The 20,724-nt window shown below is 42.9% G+C and overlaps 1 protein-coding gene across 3 annotated transcripts in view; it reads right to left on the reverse strand.

Moving 5' to 3' along the window:
- gbf1 (golgi brefeldin A resistant guanine nucleotide exchange factor 1) overlaps window positions 1-20,724 on the reverse strand; it is a 237,306-nt gene that overhangs the window by 25,180 nt on the left and 191,402 nt on the right. For all 3 annotated transcript variants that reach the window (XM_036130640.1, XM_036130638.1, XM_036130639.1), the window contains 6 exons: window positions 19,951-20,022; window positions 19,711-19,805; window positions 19,461-19,614; window positions 18,138-18,363; window positions 17,522-17,679; window positions 5,840-6,089 (listed from right to left, as the gene is read on the reverse strand). In XM_036130640.1, coding sequence (XP_035986533.1) covers window positions 5,840-6,089; window positions 17,522-17,679; window positions 18,138-18,363; window positions 19,461-19,614; window positions 19,711-19,805; window positions 19,951-20,022 — 955 coding nt within the window. The remainder of the gene's footprint in view (window positions 1-5,839; window positions 6,090-17,521; window positions 17,680-18,137; window positions 18,364-19,460; window positions 19,615-19,710; window positions 19,806-19,950; window positions 20,023-20,724) is intronic.

Genomic DNA, 20,724 nt, shown 5'->3' on the forward strand with positions numbered 1-20,724 from the left:
TTCCGGTACCAAAATGCCCTTGGTCCCACATTGCATTAGATTTCGTCACCAGTCTCCGATCCTCTGAAGGAATGACAGCCATCCTAACAGTAGTAGACCGGTTCTCTAAGTCCTGCCGTCTCATCTCCGTCAGAAGACTGCCTAATGCCTTTCAGACTGCTCAACTTCTCATTGAACACGTCTTCAGACTCCATGGTATCCTCTGCGACATCCTCTCTGACCGGGGTCACTAGTTTGTTTCACAAGTCTGGAAGCATTGCTGTTCTGCTCTCGGAGCCCGTTACACCCTCACCTCTAGATATCACCCTCAGACTAATGGACAGAACGAAAGAATGAATCAACAACTAGAAACCACTCTTCATTGGCTCACCTCCTCATCCCCTTCTGACTGGAACAAGTACTTGCCCTGGGTAGAGTACGCCCTAAACTCACACGTCTCCACTTCAACTGGTCACTCGCCATTCGAAATAGCTCTGGGAAATCAGCCACCTCTCCTACCGTCTGATGAAGTCCAGATCCCTGGCAATTCAATGCAACAATACATACTCCATTGCCGTCAGAACTGGAACTCAACCATCACTGCTCTTCAACAAACCGCAGAGCAGAACAGAAGGTTTGCTGATCAACGCAGGACCCCAGCTCCACAATACCACCCCAGTCAGAGGGTCTGGCTCTCCTCCAAAAACGTCCTCACCCACCCCTCTGCTAAGAAGTTTACTGTCTGCCGTTCGACTCCGTCTGCCCCCACATTCTCGTGTTCACCCAACTTTCCATGTCTCTCAATTCAAGCCTGTCCTTTCTAGTGATTTGTCGCTTCTCCTAGCGCTGAAGACTGGCTCCTGAATCCCCGCTGCTCAGATCCTGCTCTGACATTCCCCTCGAGCCCTCTTGGTGTTACCAAGCCGGACAAGAGTCCCCGTCCCTGGATTCACCCCAGTTCCTTCAGCTGCTCTCCGTTCCTGCTCTCTGCTGTGGTGCTGCTCAGACTCCACACCTTTGTACCACCTGCCAGTTTACCTGTCGCTCAGTCACCTAGTTCCACCAAGAGTAAGAGAACTGCCGAGTCCGTTCTTCCACTCCACCTCCCCTGGACAGGTTCTCCATACCTGGCGGTAAACAGAGCTTCACGCAGCGTAGATTCCCGGACTTGCTCTCGTTAATCTGTCCCTTTCTCTCCTGCAGTACTTTTGATCCCAATGTCCCGATCATTGTCTGCGGCTCACCCTGTGAGCATTTATACGTGTTTATCAGCCTAAATAAACATCTTAAACATCTTGTTATCTCCCGACTGTGTTCTGCATGTGGGCCAAACACCTAAAAACCATGACAGTCAGGAGATTAGCTCAGGTTTATTGAACAATTTTTGAGAACCGGAGGGCTAATCTATTTCTGTTAACTGTATCCTTTCCTCCTTACTATTTGGCACAATATGGGCATGATTTTTAAAGTTCCCAAAGGACCGCTAAATTGCGTTAAACTGTGAGAGCAAAAAGTGGGCGTGTTACACATGGTTTTCGGAGATTTTATCTCTAGAGGATAACAAGTAGAACACAGATTTGGTCTGCCCCAGTGAAATGAGTAAATTGCATCTACTGCTGGCATTTTGGGAGCTGCTGTCAAAGAAAGAGGAAGCTCAAATCCTTTACATAATCACTCCAGACACCCAGGATGCACAAAACCATTCTTAATGAATGGAGAATTTCTTCTGTTAAATGTTGTCTTAGAGAGAATAATAATTATTCTTTCAAATAAAGAAAAAAAGGTTTTGTCAGCAGACGTTCTGCAAAACAGAACTTTTTTTATGTCTCACTTTAATAAGAAAATATTACAGCTTACAAATCAGATTTATCCCCGTTGATCATTATTTTACTGGTTCGTGTATCAGTGATGTTTGTTATGCCATTAAAGCTATGATGAGAAAATTAAATCAGATTGAATTGGCAACATGTGACATGGGGGAGGAATTAAAATGGATTGTGAGCAAGGAATTTCACACCCACACAGAGATAGCCCCTCACAGCAGGGATTCCCTACTATGAGCCTAGACCACTACTCAGACTCTTCACATTTTCTTCCTGGGGCTCTGGAGGAGCAGCCATGCGGGCCTCACATGGGGCTCAAGCCCTACAAGCCAGCACAGGGGAGAAATCTCTCTTCGTTCGGAGGACCTGACTGGCATCGGAGAAACTGCCGACTAGAATCGGAGCTAAGTTTGCAGTCTAATTTCTGCGCAACCAGCTGCTGAAGTAAAGAATGCCTACCCCGACCACATTTCGGCTAGCCCAGAGCTGCATGTCTGCTGCTGCTAAGCAGCTATCCTTTGCTTTCCACTGCTCTTCCTTGGATGGCTAAAGTGAGCCGAACTCACACGAGGCACCGACAGGTTCGGCAGAGAAACAATGTTTTTCAAGTAATAGTGATTAAAATAAAGCAGTTTTAAGTTATTGACCGTATTATTACACTGTTACACATTAATCTATGGGTTTGTTTATTAGTGTAGATCTAAACCTCATTGGTGAATGAGGATGAGTTTCATCAGTTGAGTGGAGATGGCGCCGCGGACGGCTGCCACGGTGTGTTGGTGCGCTGTTTTTTTTCTTTCCGCTTCCTGGGAACTATCATCTCCCAGGACCTAAAGTGGGAGCTGAACATCAACTCCCTCACCAAGAAAGCCCAGCAGAGGATGTACTTCCTACGGCAGCTGAAGAAATTCAACCTGGCCAAGGACAATGATGGTGAAGTTCTACTCCTCAATCATTGAGTCCATCCTCACCTCCTCCATCACCATCTGGTACGCTGGTGCCACCGCTAAGGACAAAGGCAGACTGCAGCGTGTCATCAGGTCTGCAGAGAAGGTGATTGGCTGCAATCTTCCATCTCTCCAGGACCTGTACGCCTCCAGGACCCTGAGGCGTGCAGGGAAGATTGTGGCTAATCCCTCGCACCCCAGTCACAGACTATTTCAGTCACTTCCCTCTGGCAGGAGGCTGCGGTCCATCAGGACCAAAACCTCACACCACAAGAACAGTTTTTTACCATCTGCTACCGGCCTTATGAACAAGGCCAAGAGCCGCCCGTGAAACTGGACACTGTCTCTCTCCCCCGTTCAGGACTTACAAGCTTCTGCGTTACATTAACGCGCAGTTTGCTAAGTGTATATTGCTTCTGTATATATATCCTTTTTACTTTTTATTTTACTGTATTCTTATTTTTTGTCTGCACCATCAACACCAAGTCAAATTCCTTGTAAGTGCAAACCTAGTTGGCAATTAAACTTGATTGTGATTCTGATCAAGCCTATGTGGTCTGACATTTTCCCCTCAGTTGCAATACTTGAAGCACACGGGTTCAACGCTGCGTCTTTACGCATGGACAGAGCAGTGAATGGATCATTCGCAGAGTTGAGAGCCCTGGTTATTACCGCATTAATATGAAATAATAATGTCGAGTTAAAGCCGTTTTGTATAACTTTAGAAGTAACCGATTTTAGCGAATAATGTTCTGAATTAGTTAAGCTAATTTAAGCTCATTACATGTTATTTAAGGTGAACTTTGGTTCTTTAACTCAAATAAAATGTTATTTTATCAAATGTTTTGTTTAACTGAAGATTTGGATTGTGAATGGGTTGCAACACATCAAATGTTTTTCTGAATTAGTTAAGCTAATTTAAAGGTATACTATGCAACCGGGGTTGATTTTCCAGCGAGGCTCCCCCCAGAGGGCGAAAGTAAAAGTGCACTGTCGTAAATATGCTCATCTGTTCTACTGGTTTCTCCGTCAAGCCAGGCGCGGTTGTTTTGAGCTTAGCAGACAGGCGAACGAAACAAATCACCATGTCTACTAACACAGTGAAAGTATGAACATGCACACAGAGAGAGAGAAACCATTCCAATGCACTGTTTCTCCTAGGAATTTGCTTACCGGATGAGCGGAGCAGGGGTGGAGACAAGCTTTGCGCAACCGGCAGAGCGGGGGAGACAAGCTTTGCGCGCATATGGAGTTAGTTTTTTTTATTTATTTTTTGTGGAATGTTGGCGAGGCGGTAGCGTTAGGGAAACCCTACAATGTTACTTACAATCGCATCAGCAGAAACGCGAGGTCTGCGTCAGCCTTGCAGCCTTCTTTTTCTTTTAGTTCTCGCCATTCTGAAAAACCTTGCCCGATGTTCACCCGTGTAGGACTCTTCTCTCTGTCCAGAGCCATTTTCCTCTTTCTTGCCTGCTCCAACATGGGCTTTCGCTGTTTTCTCGCTGGTTCCGCCATGATAACTGCACAAATCTAGCAATGAGCATGCCTTTCACTGGGGGCGTGTAGCAGTTCTCGCCGTAAAGCAAGACCGACTCTCGCGATGCACACGAGACTACTGAGCCTGTGAGTGCGGGCCGAGTGCTCCTGCAATTGCAAGTGTGGTATTTCCCCCACAGACCACCAGGGCGGCCGAGAAAACCTTAGTTCAACCTGAAATGACTCATTTAATCATCCAAAACGGTATGGAACACATTCATTAACTGAAAAATGTTGCATAGTATGCCTTTAACTCATTCTATGTTTTTTAAGATTAACTTTGGTTCTTTAACTCAGATCTGCAGTAAACCAGGATTCACTGAATTACTCAGATGATGGTCACCATTTTGTTTTATCTTTTGGTTTCTGTGTATACATAGTTCCTTAGCTTAGCTTCTTTCTTTTTATCTTAACTAAAACTACTAAGCAAAATTAAGTTTCAATAGCCTTGTAGACAGGATTTGTTGATTGAAATATAGTGTTAATTCAGATAAACTGCATCATATAGTGATGCTCTCTGGATGTTCATTTTATTTATGTTAATAAATTCTTGAACTTAAAGAGAAGTTGTCACTCCTTATTCTACATGTGTGCAGAGTTTGCTGTTAAAAGATTGCCAGTGCTCGAATCATCCCTTTCAACTATTGTCCTGATATCAGCTCACCGGACAATAACTAACAGACAGAGAGTTATTTATTAAACATCAAACAACTTTCAACAATGTATAATTGCACAATACGGTGGTCATGTCAAATTTGACAGCTGAGCAGAGCTTCTCTAAAGGTAGAGAAAATGGATGGAAGTCACAGAGACCACATTGGAATAATAGGTGTTATGGATAACTCGTGGACTCGCTGTTCTAGAATGACCACACCTCCCAGAATAACACAAACACCTACACCTCCCCCTACCCTCCTTTCACTGACTCAGTCCAGAATGGTAAAATACTGTATTTCAGGGGTTTAACGTCTTTACAGCCTGAATGCTCTTCCTAGGAAGCAGTTGATATTCAACTTTGTTTATTTACAAGCATGCCACAATGATTAGGATAAGGTTTGGTATTATTTTACCCGGGTTTAAGTGCATGAAAATCAATACCGCCTCTCTCCCAATTCTCAGTTTCAGCTCCCATAAATCTACACAGTTTGGTCATTAGCATTCAATCTGCATATTCATGAAGGTATTCAAACAAGTTTGTTCTCACAGCTCTGCTCATTTTAGGAACACAAACTGCTTTGCTCCTGGTTTGAGATCAGCTTTGTAAAAACGAATCACTTTGTACCTGTTTTAATACGTACAAACGTTTTCATTATACGACCCAAAGTGTTTGTTGGAGGGTGTGGTTTTCGTTCAGCTGCAAAGGGCTGACAGAGAGCTCCCATGCTTTTTCCTATTAGGCCTACATTTTTTTGTGTTTATGAAAAGTGACTAATAAAACTAATAAAATAAGTTGACAGAACCTGCAATATCTCTATAGGAAAGAAGCCCAGAGTGTTACAAGACAATGTTAGAAACCATTTCTGACAACCACTCAATCATATTTCAGGGTCTCACCTCCATTAAGGCTAGCCTCCACAAACACGCGTATGGCTCGAACACATAGCTCAAAGTTGTCTGGGGTGACGTGGGCAGCATCGCGAACAATGAAAGAGAGAGTTTCCACACACTTGATGAGAGACTTGGTGTCATGCTGCCCGAGGTCCTGACCTAAAGTCAGACTGTACTGGTTGACCAATGGGTGACTCAGCTGAGCTTTGGTGTTTACTTGGGTGGGTTTACTTGTCTCCAAATCATCTTTTCCAACCTAGTGAGTGGAAGAAAAAAGAATTACAACATTTACCATAAGGCATCAGAGATTAGCTAATCCTCTAGTAATTTAGTATTCATTTACATTATATTATTGAACAGAAAATATTTCAGACTTGCCTTATCTGTCACTTTAAACTAAAAAAAAAAAATGCTTTGCTTTTACGCTAATGTATTTACATTCCTTAATGAACATAAAAAATTCTTCTTAAAAATCAAAGAGATCCTGCAAAAGATTCAAGCCACTGACAATTTTTTCTGACTGCTTCAAAGTAGTTTTGCATTTGACCAGGGTCAGTGTCACTACTACTATCAAGAGGCAACACCTGGACCTGGACAGAGGTGGCACATGCAGTCACCAGAATGACACATCAACACTGCTGGACTGGCCATCGGGCATATGTTTTTTTTCTTCCAATTATGATGCATATTGGTGCAGAAAACTGTTAGTTCAGCCCAATAGTCATGATTGATTCTGGGCTGGATCAATTACTGCAGCCAAGGGCCGATGCTCGGCTCCCTCCCGGGCCACTTCTGTCAATCACTCAATCAACGCAGAGAGAGGAGAACAACAAAGTGGAGTGACAAAAATCGCAAAGTGTCCCAGAAAATAATTTTTTTTAAAAGAGGCAAGCCCTTCTGTCAGAAGCTGCCAAATGTGTGAAAATAACATAGGCATTTGCTGGTGGCTATGGTGGAGCGTCCACATCAGCAGCAGCATCCGGAGAAACTGCAACTGCCGATTGCAGAGATGGCCCACCGCCCGCAGGTTTTACAGCATTTTCTGCGACCCATCATATTCTGCAACTCCAGGGGCTCTGATTGTTTATGATTACGAAGTCTGCTGTGAGTCTTTCCTTTAAGTCAGTGATTCTCAATTGTTTACTGTTGCACCCCCTTTGAAGGAGGAAAACGTTTCAGTCCCCAACCCTTTCCAACAAAATGAGTTATAAATTTAACTTTAATCATTTTCTGTTTTAGTCCATTAGAATTGAAGACAACGTTCTGAAAACGACCCAAAATCCCTTTTAAAATTTCTAACCTATATATGGGTTAATTTATAACATAACAATGGCTTCTAACAACTACAATGTTTTAACATTTCCACACTTTTATAACTATAATATTAACATCAATCTAAAAGTTTTTTTTCACCCTCACTCGTACCTGCAGTAAACTTTTAACTAACTACGAACCTCTTATGGCAAAAATATAAAGCCATTAATATTAAAGACAAATTTCAATTACATTAAGTTTTGTCTTTTTTTTTTTAGGAGTTTCAGTGTTCATCATACTACTGACTGCAGGTACAGACCAAACAGCATGGTGTCCTGTTGTCACATTTAGAATGAATTAAAAGGCCTGTATTTTAAATCAGGTCCCTGGGAGAGGGGGGTCACACTATTTTAGAAGTACTGCTCTAACTAAGTACTTTATGAAATACATGATTCAATTATTTCTAGAGTAAAGATGTTTATTGTTTATTGTTAAAAAGATCCCCATTAGCTGTCGCCAAAAATGGGACGAGCGAGTCTTCCTGGGGTCCACAAGACAAAACAAAAATCACTTAATCAAACATTGTAGACATTATTGTAAATATCTTCAAAAATTCCTTCAAAATAAGTTATTACATTCATATCTATTACATAATTCTCACTTTCATACAGTAAATATCTTAATTCATCACTGACAAATTTAAATAGTGCATTCTTAAGTAATAATTAAAAGATACTTTACTATTCAGTACACGTATATTCAGTGGGCAATTATTCCAAAAGCTGATGGCACTATAAATAACTGTTCTCTTTAAGGCATTTGATTTTGGACATGGTAACATCATCTGACCACCATTAGCTGACCTTGTCACATAAGAATGAACCTGATCACATCTGACAATTTGCTTATATAAGAAAACAGGTTGAAAAGAATAGACAGTGTTTCTAAAAAAATTTGTTGTATTGCAAGCCAGTCTGGACTCCACTGTTAACCAGGAAAGTTGACGGTGCATACTGATGGTGTTTGTTCTTATGGAACAATTTAAAACCAACCTGGCAGCTCTGTTCTGAGCAGTTTGTAATTTTCTTAGTTGACCTTTAGATGTGGAGGACCATACAGGTGCACAATAATCCAGGTGACATAAAATTAACGATTTAGCCACCTGTCCTACAATATTCGGAGGGACATAAGAAAGACATTTTCTCACCATTGAGATACCACAACCCATCTTCCTCACTATGGTATCAATATGTTCTGCCCATGACAACTGATTATCAATTGTTATGCCCAATAGTTTTACTTTATCTACCTGTTTTTTAGGTTCCCCAGACAAGTTCAAACTCATCTTTGGTGTATATGACAGTTTATGACTTGATCCCAAAATAACTGATTTGGTTTTAGAGATATTCAGCACCATCTTATTTTGTTTTATCCAATCAAAAACCATATTTAACTCAGCTGACAAAAACATTGTCTTGTTCACTGACAGTTTTTGCAGCATAATACATTATGGAATCATCAGCATACATTTGTACAGTTGCTTTACACACAACAAATGGTAAATCATTTGTGAAGATACCATATAAAAGTGGTCCCAGGCAGCTCCCTTGCTGGACCCCACAATCCAAGACCCTGGAGTGAGACCAACTGCCAGAGTAATAAACCTATTGCGTCCTACTTGTGAGATAACTCTTCATAAATTTGATCGTGGTTGGATTAAATCCATAACATTCTAATTTACTGATGAGTAGATTATGATCTATGACATCAAATACTGCACTGAAATCAAGTAATACTGCACCAGTCATTTTAGAATTATCCATTTCTTTAAGCCAATCATCCGTCATTGCTGTAAGGGCGGAACAAGTTGAATGGTTATGTCTGTAGGCATGTTGGAAATCTGTATTCAAACCATTATAGTTACAGTATTCCTGTATTTGTGAATGGACTATTCTCTCCATCAGTTTACTAAGAACTGGGAAAATAGTGATAGGTCTGCTGTTCTTGCCAGTGAGTGATTGTCTGCCATCTTTGGGTAAGGGAATAATTTTACCTTTTTTCCAGATAGTGGGCAAAACACCTTTCATTAAGCATGCATTTATATATATGACATATCGGACCGTAAACATAGTCAGTACTTTACTGTCCAGCATGTCTGTACCCACTGAGCCGTGGTCAGGTCAACAACTTCCTTACTCCTCCTTTATCCGCAGGATTAAAATGAAAAGTGCAACACTTGTCTAACATCACATTATTTTTTATAAGTTTTAGATAATCACAGTTTGTCTGTCCCTGACTCTCCTCGAGATCGGTTGTGTTTTTCAGCTCTCCGCAGAGCTCCTTATCTGCTTGCCCTGCCCCGACGTCTCTCCTGCTATTTGCTTCGTTCTGTGTCTTTGTACAATTTCTTCACAGCAACCGAAAAGCTCGGAAAACAGAAGCTAAGGAATTATGGATCTCGTCAGCTGGTCTCTAAATGCCATTGATCAAATTTTTTCAACTGGAAAGCAAAGGCACGGGGAGCATTCCTGTCCCGATGGAGCCTTTTTTGCGGGATACTCCGTGCATCGGTGGAATAGGTGGTCCACGGTGTGCCTCTCAATGATTTCCGTGGAGGACGCCGAAGACGTATATATATTTGGATTTATGATTCTAGGATTTCTTCTGATTGGATGTGGGGGATTTCTGATGTATCAACAACTTCAACGACTGCTGGTGGCGAATTCGGCTTTTATCAGACTACCAGCGGGATACGACGCAATCACAAAAACGATGAATGAACAGAACATCAGGCTGGAGAAGCTAACGGCGGTCGTTGGGAGAGTCGAGATGGGATAACTGTCTCCCCCCTGGAACATGACCGGATAACGTGACCGGATAACATATGGATGTGAAGATGCGAAGAAGAGCCATCTTATTTGGAAAATTGGACCCTGGAGCCAGTGATGAAAATACTTTTAAAGCTGAAGTAAAAGTGTCTCAGCTTGTTATCATCACAAATTGTGTATTAAATCAGACTCCCTCTAACCTAAATTCTCCCCTGCGTTGTTATGGCGAAATCGCACAGAACTCCCCCCCCCCCCCCCTCCCCTGCAAGACACCTGTGGGGGCGTACAGCTGGCTGTGAAGTGAGAGACTTTCCATCAAGGACACTTGCCTGCCGGAGGAACGGCCTTCATGGACATACAGATTCCCATACAACATGCACACACCACTGACTCACATTTCACTCATGGACTTACACACGACCAATCTCAAAATGTTCTCCTTCTCCTTCTGCTTATGTGTTGTATTTGTTATATTTGTGCCTTTATGCAATGAGGGTTTTTTTACGTAGGGTTTCTCATACTGTAACGTTTTTACATTATGATAAATTCTTGTCTTTTTTTTCTCCCTCCACTATCCCCATGTTTTTAACCTTACTTCGACAGATTTCAAGGCAGCGCCTGTAAACTCCGTTTAGGCGGTGTCCGGGCTGTTTGGAGGAATGCGCCTCACGGCTGAGCTGTTTAGCAGCGGCCCACTGGCTGCTTTCATTGGCAACGCAAGGCCTCAGTCAATCGTTCCCCCCAAAATGTTTGTTTGTTTAAGTGTATGTGATGGACGGTTGTACTGGAACTGATTTTTCGATTGCAATGCAAATTGTAATTGACAAATAAAATTTGATTGATTGATTGATTGATTGATTAGTCAGTATCACCCATATTCAGTCTGATTCAACAAAAGAAGCCCCGCCAGTTGTTTTTCTACCCATTATTTCGTTAAGGTTTTTCCAGAGCTCTTTACTATTTTGTTTTACAGCATTTATTCTTTGCATATTATATTCTTTTTTCATTGATCTATTCAGTTTTGTAACCTGGTTTCTCAATTTACAGTACTTAAATTTATCCTCCAGTAATCCAGATATTACTAATCTAGATTTGGCCTCATCTCTTTCCTTCATGAGACTTTTTTTCATTCAACCATGGAGCTGGTCTCACTTTTACAATACAATTTCTCATAGGGGCATGTTTATCAACAATCTTCATAAATCTTTCCATAAAGATATTTAAGGAGGCCTCAGGCTCGTCAGCAACATACACATCAGTCCAGTCAACATCACCGACATCAGCCAAAAAACCTTCAGGAATTAATTTCTTAAAAATCCTTTTATGTATGATATTGATCTTACATTTGGGAATTCTTGTTTTACTGGTAATTGCTATAATATTGTGGTCGCTAAAATCCACAGAACGAGAAACTGGTTTAGTACAGCCTTTAGGAATATTTGTGTAAATATGGTCAATACAAGTGGCAGAAGTATGGCCAGCACTGTTCGTGAAGATTCTGGTTGGTTGAGAGATCATCTGATATAGGTTACAAGCATTGATTAACGATACCATCTTTTGTTTCATTGGACATTGATTTGCAAACCAGTCTATGTTCATATCCCAAAGTAAAAAATATCACAATTCACATCCGCAACTCTGTCAATTAACACACAAACATCATTCAGGTATTGCATATCAGACCCAGGAGGTCTATAGCAGCATCCAATCAGCATTGGCTTAAGGTGAGGAAGAAACTGTGTCAGTACTGTGATAATCTGAGCAAGTCCATCAAGTGTCATTCTGCTGTGGCGGTTAAGAGTGACTTTTTATTGATTGGATTAGTACATAATCTATAAAAATATTTTTCACAATCTGTCATTTATACATTTTAATATTCATTGATCATGCCTTGCCTCCATTCTTCTCTGTCCAAATTTTAGGATTCTATTATATTTTGTAGATTCTTTAGGAGGTTAACTAGACCAAGCAGCCAGTTTTTCCATCAATGTCTGGTGGACCTGTCTCTGCTCAAAATGCCTGGGCCTATCTTTTTGCCCAGTCCAGCCCTGCAAATCAATATGTGGCATTGCCAGAAGATTGTGTCTCCCATTACAGTCTCCAAAACATGGAGGAGATTCCAAGAGACAGCCGGCAATTCTAGGTGAGTTGATCGGAGCTGTTACAGGTCCTTAAAGCATCAGTAGTATCTGCTCCTTTGTGTATGGATGAAGAGAATTAGTACCGCCTGGGACCTACAAAGCGACCTCCTGTGGGCCATTGAATTGAAAGCCTTTATTGTCATTGAACTGAAACAGAAAAAAAAAAAAAAAGCAGATTGGAATGAATGTCTCTGACCAAACCACAAACAGACTTCATGAGGTGGTTTGAGGGCTTGGCATCCTCTAGTAGGAATTGCGCTCACTGCCCACCTGGCTACCTGGAAGCTCGACTGGCATTTGCCAGAGAACATTGGGATTGTCTGATTTGTCAGTGGCGCTTCCCTGTTCTTTCACAGATGAAAGCAGGTTCACTCTAAATTCATGTGACAGACATGAATTTTTTCCTTTACATGTTTAATTAATAGATTAGCATTTTCCACATGTACCCAAATATGCGAGTCCCTCATGGTTTCACGAAGTGAGGCTCACCGTTTTTTATGGTGGCCACAGGAATAATTTTGGACTTAGAAAGTTAACGTTATATGCAGAAATCCGTGCCAAGTCGTTGACACAATTAACGATGGTATTGATTTTGTGGGATCAGTTACAGTAAGAAGAATGTCATCTGCGTATAGCACAATTTCATGTTCTATAGATCCTATGACTGGTGACCTGTCCAGGGTGTACCTTGCCTTTCGCCCATTGAAGCTGGAGATGGGCACCAGCCCCCCTCACGACCCCAAAAAGGGATAGACATGTTAAAAAATGGATGGATGGATAGATAGATCCTATCATCATTCCTTTAATCCTTGGGGTTTGTCGCACCACTATTGCTAAAGCCTCTATAGCTAAAGGAAACAACAAGGGTGATAGTGGGCTCCCCTGAGCTGTGGCCATTTTTAACTCAAATGGATTGGAGACAAAACCATTGGTCACAACAGAGGCCATAGGCACTTTATACAACAATTGTACCCAGCCAATGAAATCAGATTGAAGGCCGAATCATCTTAACACTTCTAATATACTCCCAATCAATGCGATGAAACACTTTGTGCAGCCATTGACATAATGGCTCCAGGAATTTGATTAAAATTGAGATAATGGATTATATTAATTAGACATTTGGGGTTATTCGAAGAAGCGTGACCTTTTATTAAACCAATTTAATCAGCACTGATAATGTCAGTCACTACTCTCTCTGATCGGTTGGTCATGATTTTGGAGAGTATTTTCGCATGAACTCCAAGCAAGCTCATTGGCTGATATGAGGAACATTGTTCAGGATTCTTGTCCTTTTTAGGAATAACAATTATATGCACAGTATACATGGATTTGGGGAGCTCCCATTCTTCAAAAGATTTATTGAAAACACAAAATAACAGTTCCGATCCTCGGCTGCAGAAGCTGGCTCTTGGGACATGGAATGTCACCTCTCTGGTGGGGAAGGAGCCTGAGCTTGTGCGCGAGGTTGAGAGGTTCCGACTAGAGATAGTCGGACTCACCTCGACGCACCACTCTGGCTCCGGAACCAGTCTCCTTGAGAGGGGCTGGACATTCTTCCACTCTGGAGTTGCCCATGGTGAGAGGCGCCGAGCTGGGGTTGGCATACTTGTTGCCCCCCATCTCGGTGCCTGCACGTTGGGGTTTTCCCCGGTGAACGAGAGGGTGGCCTCCCTCCGCATTCGTGTGGGGGGACGGGTTCTGACTGTTGTTTGCGCTTATGCGCCAAACAGCAGTTCAGATTACCCACCCTTTTTGGAGTCCTTGGAAGGGGTACTGGAGAGTGCCCCTCCTGGGGACTCCCTCGTTTTGCTGGGGGACTTCAACGCTCACGTGGGCAATGACAGTGGGACCTGGAGGGGCGTGGTTGGGAGGAATGGCCCACCTGATCTGAACTCGAGTGGTGTTTTGTTGTTGGACTTCTGTGCTCGTCATGGATTGTCCATCACAAACACCATGTTCAAGCATAAGGGTGTCCATATGTGCTCTTGGCACCAGGACACCCTAGGTCGCAGTTCAATGATCGACTTTGTTGTCGTTTCATCTGACCTGCGGCCGCATGTCTTGGACACTCGGGTGAAGAGAGGGGCGGAGCTCTCCACCGACCACTACCTGGTGGTGAGTTGGCTCCGATGGCGGGGGAGGAAGCCGGTCCGACCGGGCAGGCCCAAACGCACTGTGAGGGTTTGCTGGGAACGTCTGGCGGAGTCCCCTGTGAGGCGGAGCTTTAACTCACACCTCCGGGAGAACTTTAAACACGTCCCGAGGGAGGCGGGGGACATTGAGTCTGAATGGACCATGTTCCACACCTCTATTGTTGAGGCGGCTAGTCGGAGCTGTGGCCGCAAGGTTGTCGGTGCATGTCGTGGCGGCAACCCTCGAACCCGCTGGTGGACACCAGCGGTGAGGGAAGCCGTCAAGCTGAAGAAGGAGTCCTATCGGGCTTTTTTGGCCTGTGGGACTCCGGAAGCAGCTGATGTGTACCGGCAGTCGAAGCGGCAGGCGGCTCGGCTGGTCGCCGAGGCAAAAACTCGGGCGTGGGAAGAGTTCGGAGAGGCCATGGAGAAAGACTTCCGTACGGCTTCGAAGCGATTCTGGTCCACCATCCGGCGTCTCAGGAGGGGGAAGCAGTGCAGTACCAACACTGTTTACAGTGGGGGTGGTGTGCTGCTGACCTCGACTCAGGACGTCGTGCGTCGGTGGGCGGAATACTTCGAAGACCTCCTTAATCCCACCAACACGTCTTCCATTGAGGAAGCAGAGCCTGAGGACTCTGGGTCGGGTTCTCCCATCTCTGGTGCTGAGGTTGCCGAGGTTGTTAAAAAGCTCCTCGGTGGCAAGGCCCCGGGGGTGGATGAGATTCGCCCTGAGTACCTTAAGGCTCTGGATGTTGTGGGGCTGTGTTGGTTAACGCGGCTCTGCAACATTGCGTGGACATCGGGGGCAGTTCCCCTGGATTGGCAGACTGGGGTGGTGGTCCCCCTATTTAAAAAGGGGGACCGGAGGGTGTGTTCCAACTACAGAGGAATCACACTCTTAAGCCTCCCTGGTAAGGTCTATTCAGGGGTTCTGGAAAGGAGGGCCCGTCGGATAGTTGAATCTCGGATTCAGGAAGAGCAGTGTGGTTTTCGTCCTGGCCGTGGAACACTGGACCAGCTCTATACCCTCAGCAGGATTCTTGAGGGGGCATGGGAGTTTGCCCAACCAGTCTACATGTGCTTTGTGGATCTGGAGAAGGCATTCGACCGTGTCCCCCGGGGGATCCTGTGGGGGGTACTCCGGGAGTATGGAGTACCGGACCCTTTAATAAGGGCTGTCAGGTCTCTGTACGACCGGTGTCAGAGTCTGGTCCGCATTGCCGGCAGTAAGTCGGACTCGTTTCCGGTGAGAGTTGGACTCCGCCAAGGCTGCCCTTTGTCACCGATTCTGTTCATAACTTTTATGGATAGAATTTCTAGGCGCAGCCAAGGTGTTAAGGGGATCCGCTTTGGTGGCCTTAGGATTGCGTCTCTGCTATTCGCGGATGACGTGGTCCTATTGGCTTCATCAGGGCGTGATCTACAGCTCTCACTGGAGCGGTTCGCAGCCGAGTGCGAAGCGGCCGGGATGAAAATCAGTGCCTCCAAATCCGAGACCATGGTCTTGAACCGGAAAAGGGTAGAGTGCCTTCTCCGGGTTGGGGAGGATGTCCTGCCCCTAGTGGAGGAGTTCAAGTATCTTGGGGTCTTGTTCACGAATGAGGGGAAGATGGAGCGGGAGATTGACAGGCGGATTGGTGCAGCGTCTGCTGTGAAGCGGGCGCTGTACCGATCCGTTGTGGTGAAGAGAGAGCTGAGCCAAAAGGCGAAGCTCTCGATTTACCGGTCGATCTACGTTCCTACCCTCATCTATGGTCACGAGCTTTGGGTCGTGACCGAAAGAACGAGATCCCGGATACAAGCGGCTGAAATGAGTTTTCTCCGTAGTGTGTCTGGGCTCTCCCTTAGAGATAGGGTGAGGAGCTCAGTCATCCGGGGAGGACTCAGAGTAGAGCCGCTGCTCCTCCACGTCGAGAGGAGCCAGTTGAGGTGGCTCGGGCATCTGGTCAGGATGCCTCCTGGACGCCTCCCTGGAGAGGTGTTCCGGGCACGTCCCACCGGGAGGAGGCCCAGGGGAAGACCCAGGACACGCTGGAGGGACTATGTCTCCCGGCTGGCCTGGGAACGCCTTGGGGTTCCTCCTGAGGAGCTGACCCAAGTGGCTGGGGAGAGGGACGTCTGGGCCTCCCTACTGAAGCTGCTGCCCCCGTGACCCGACCCCGGATAAGCGGAAGAAGACGGACGGACGGACACAAAATAACAGATTGTTAATTTTCCCATTTATGGTTGTGTAGGACTCCGTCTGCCCCTGTGGATTTATCTGATTGCAGTGATGAGATAGCCATTTATTTCTGTCAAAGTAATAGGTCCTTTAAGCAGTTTGGCTTGTTTGTCTGACAATTTGGGCATTACTAAGTTGTTCAGAACGGAAGTCAATCATGTTTAATATGACACTATTTGTTCTTGACTGAGTATGATGGGGAAGGTTCTTGTCAATAGAGAAAAAGTTGCAGTTAAAATCCCCCAATTAATATATTAGAACAGTCCATGTCTGCAATTTTTTCGAGAAGGGAGGGAAAAAAATTCCTCGTCATGGGTGTAGGGTGCATAAACATTTTTTAAGCACAACTGTTTCTCCATATAAATAATATTCCACGTGCAAAACGTGATATTCATTCATATTTCTGATTTTGTGTGTGCCATATACTTAATGTTACCTCATATAACAATCTGGACCTGACATTTATCATTTATCTTTTCTTCCTTTGTTGCCAAATCTCCGAACTGGGTGAGGCGGGCCGTAGTGAATGAAACAGGAAGCACTAGAGGACGACTTAACACTAGCTTAGTGTTAGCATCAATTACATTTCCCTTCCCTCGGGTTTCTCTCTTCTTAGGCATGCTTGAAGAAATTGACATCTCCAACGTCACCATACACTTAGAAACAGTCCCCACTGTATTTCTGGAAACTTCTAGGTCAGGATATAATATTTTACACAGTTAACATGAGGAGACCAGAGACCATGCGACTATACTGTAGCACACATCATGTGACCCCATGCACAATGTTTTAATAGAGTAACAGTTCAGTTTCATGAAAAATTTCCAAAAACTATTTTGTAAAATTTACAGAAATATATTGGACTTAAAAAAACTGAGTTTTAGTTTCTGCTTCACAGTCTAACACTGTAGATCTCAAATACATTGAAAGATAGATTATTATAGAATCTGTATCACACAGGAGCCCATAGTGAAGTCAACTGTCCACATACTTTGTTTTACAAGACGTAACATGCATTATAGTATTACCTTGAAAGTGGGTGCATCTTTGTAAACTATTTTGGTAGATATACAGTATACTGTAAATTTCCAGGTGTGTGGACTTACCACAAGCCATCCACTACTTGATACATCCGCATCAGTAGTGGAACGAGGTATCCTGGTCTTACTGTGCTCTGTATAAACCTCTGTGTCAGATGTGTAGCCACGATCTAAATTCACGTCATTGGAATGATGAGATGACAGCTCACTGTCTGACTGTGCACCTGCAGGTATGAGAAAAATAAGGTTTTCTATGACAGGCATTTTATCCTATTTGCATACAGTTTTTAACAACACAGTTTGAACAATGCATCAGTGCATCACCTGAAATCTACCTCACAAAGTTTACATACATAAATCTGGAGAAAACTGAGCTCTTGTGAATCTTTAACACATACCAAAGGTAGGAAAGGTGTCTGGGATATAGGTGCAGTGCAATTTGTTGAGCATATCTCTAGAAATAGACTTGCCACCTTGAAATATCATTATCCACTTTAAGAACAGAGCTGAACTTATAAAGGTAATTTCTTTCAGACAAAATTGTCCAGCTGTTCTGCAAAGCCCTTAAATATGGAGACCTACATACGACACTTGTACCGTAAGTCTTATGTACATGTTTTGAAAATATGATACCCAAACAACTCAAAGAACTCAAACATTTATCTGTGGGGAAATATTGAACCTGTTTCATTGTCAGCAGTAGAAGAGCTGAGTTGGAAGGAGGCACGAGGTTTAACTCCAGCTCCAATACACTCCAGCAGGGAGAAGAGTGTGTACCAGTCATCTGTACAGTGGATGTTGGCTGCATTAGTCTTCAGTAGCTCATGAAGGCCATACGCAACCTCTCGACTGATCCGGGCCAACACATGCGGCTTCATCATGAGCAGAAGGCGCAACGAGAGAAGGACCTGTGGATGAACAGGAACAGCGATAGCGCCTTAATTCAAGTGGAAACTTTAACTATATTAGAAATGATCTCCGGTGAGCAATAATGACAAGCTGAAAAATAACTTGCTCAAACAAATAAGCAGCACCATTAGAGCGTGTTTCAATTATAATATGGTCCCTTGTTTCATATCTCATTTTGGAAGGCTACTTAACTGACAAATACAGCTCTCTATCAGGGACAATAGGTATGTGCGCTGTTGACCAACACTGTATCCTGAGTAGATATCTGAAAGTTTAAATGGTCAGCTTTCAGCAAAACTCAAATATTGCAGTACAATAAACATTGTCAAATAAATCGACAATGTTCAAGTTTCTCATAAATTCATTCTCATTTATGTCTTGGTGTTTAATAAAAAATGCTGACAGAGATTTCTATGCAACCTTTTATTCTGCTTTTACTCAATCCACGGGTCACATTTTGTGAATCAAATAACACCAGGACACTGTAAGCTGCGATTGGTTTGCTTTAAATGTACTATTAACATTTGTTGTTTATGTTTGAAACGAAACAATGATTTAGGAAATCCTAAATCATTGATTTCCTAAATCAATAGCAAAGTCCATGTCCTTTGCTGCAGCGTGTTTGCTTGCTTTATATCAATTTTGTGTTAAAAACAATACATTGAGATTAAATAGGAACCTTAAAGGAATAGTAGATTATCTTTTATTATACGCAATAAATCCAAAAACTGATCTGGGGTTTTCCTACCCATATTACTGGAAGAGTTGCCCACTATTAACCTGGTAAACCAGATTGATAGTGTGTAGCACTTAGAATGAGAATGCTGGAAAAAAAATTGTATATGTGGTGTCATGTGCCTGAGGTAGTTTGATTTGATATACAGTATACAAAATAGGACAATATCAACAGCACTGATATAGAAATGTACTATTATTTAAAAGTACACAAGTTAAGAATGTCGACATGACAAATAAATGGACCACTATTTAAAAATGGGTTAATGACAACTTTAAAACTAATAAAATAGACCTGGCTTCCACTGCCTGTAATTTTTTGCCTTCATTCATACTGATTATTTGTTGCTTGCTTCGGTACCTGAGAGCTGATCTCTTCTCTGCGCAGCAGCCGAATTGCAAGTCGAAGAAGGCCCACCACAGCTCTCTCCACCAGGAAGCAGCTCTCAGGGGCATGAACACATAGGTGATAGAGATGGTCCCGGACTGTTTGCCAAACACACGATACACGGTCCCTTCCAATCCAAAAACAATGTTTATTTAATTTAAACTGCTACATAACATTGACTGTTTATTGAAATACTACTGCATTTGTGAACAAGTGGTCACACCTATTTTCCAAAACAATACGCAACAGCATCTCCAAACAGAAGGAAGCATCCTCTTCATCATAAGTCTCTTCATCTGGGCTAACAGATATCAGTGCCTTATGGGGAAAAGTGGACATGAGTGATTTTTTTAAACGAGACATTTATCAAAACAGGTCAACAAACAGCTATGGTTAAAGTGATGCATGGCAAAAAAGGATTGACTGAAAATATAAGAGATCCAGGTAAAAAGATAAAAAAAACCTTCATAAGCTCCTGCAGAGACTCCAGCTGGAGGAATTTACTCTCAGTAATCAACTTCTCTGGGTCACAATCCTAAAAGAAAATAAAAATGATAAGCTAAAAAAGACGTTACAGAAACTGTAAACACTGCAAAATTGTTTGAGATAGGTTTTATTGATGCCCGGTGATATTCTGTTGACTTGTCCAGAGTGTAACCTGAATTTTACTCAATGACGACTGAAAATAGCTACACAATGTTGATAAGGATGTATGGAAGGAATTGTGAAGATCAGTGTCTTTTTTATTCATTGCATTTCAAAAGGTGGGATACAACACCAAATACAACCATATCAAGACAGTGCCCACTTTGCTTTTGTTTTTTTCTGTCTTTAGAGAAGTACAAAGAGGAACAGCATACAGAAAATGTCCTGAGCATAAACAAATAATGGGGGAGGGGTTCTGAAGTCAAAATAAACAGCAAAACATAAACATGTATTAATCACAAACATAAAAAGGGGATGAGAATAAGTTTTGTTACATTCTTCTCTATACATGAGAGACCCAAGCAAAATCTGGTCGTAAGGATTTGATATACCTGACCCATTCTTTCCATTATTTAATTTAAGCATCCTTTTTTGAGCCGGATTGTAAAAATCTTCATCTGAAATTTGACCTTGATGTAAGCAGTGGAGTGAGAAATCTTAGTCAAAAATCCTTTGTAAAATCTAGAAATTACACCTTTAACTACGCTATGTTTATAAGCCTGCAGAAAAACGTTCAGAATTGGATCATTGA

Source organism: Fundulus heteroclitus, unplaced genomic scaffold, assembly GCF_011125445.2.
Source record: "Fundulus heteroclitus isolate FHET01 unplaced genomic scaffold, MU-UCD_Fhet_4.1 scaffold_37, whole genome shotgun sequence".
In the NCBI taxonomy this organism is placed as follows: Eukaryota; Metazoa; Chordata; class Actinopteri; order Cyprinodontiformes; family Fundulidae; genus Fundulus; species Fundulus heteroclitus.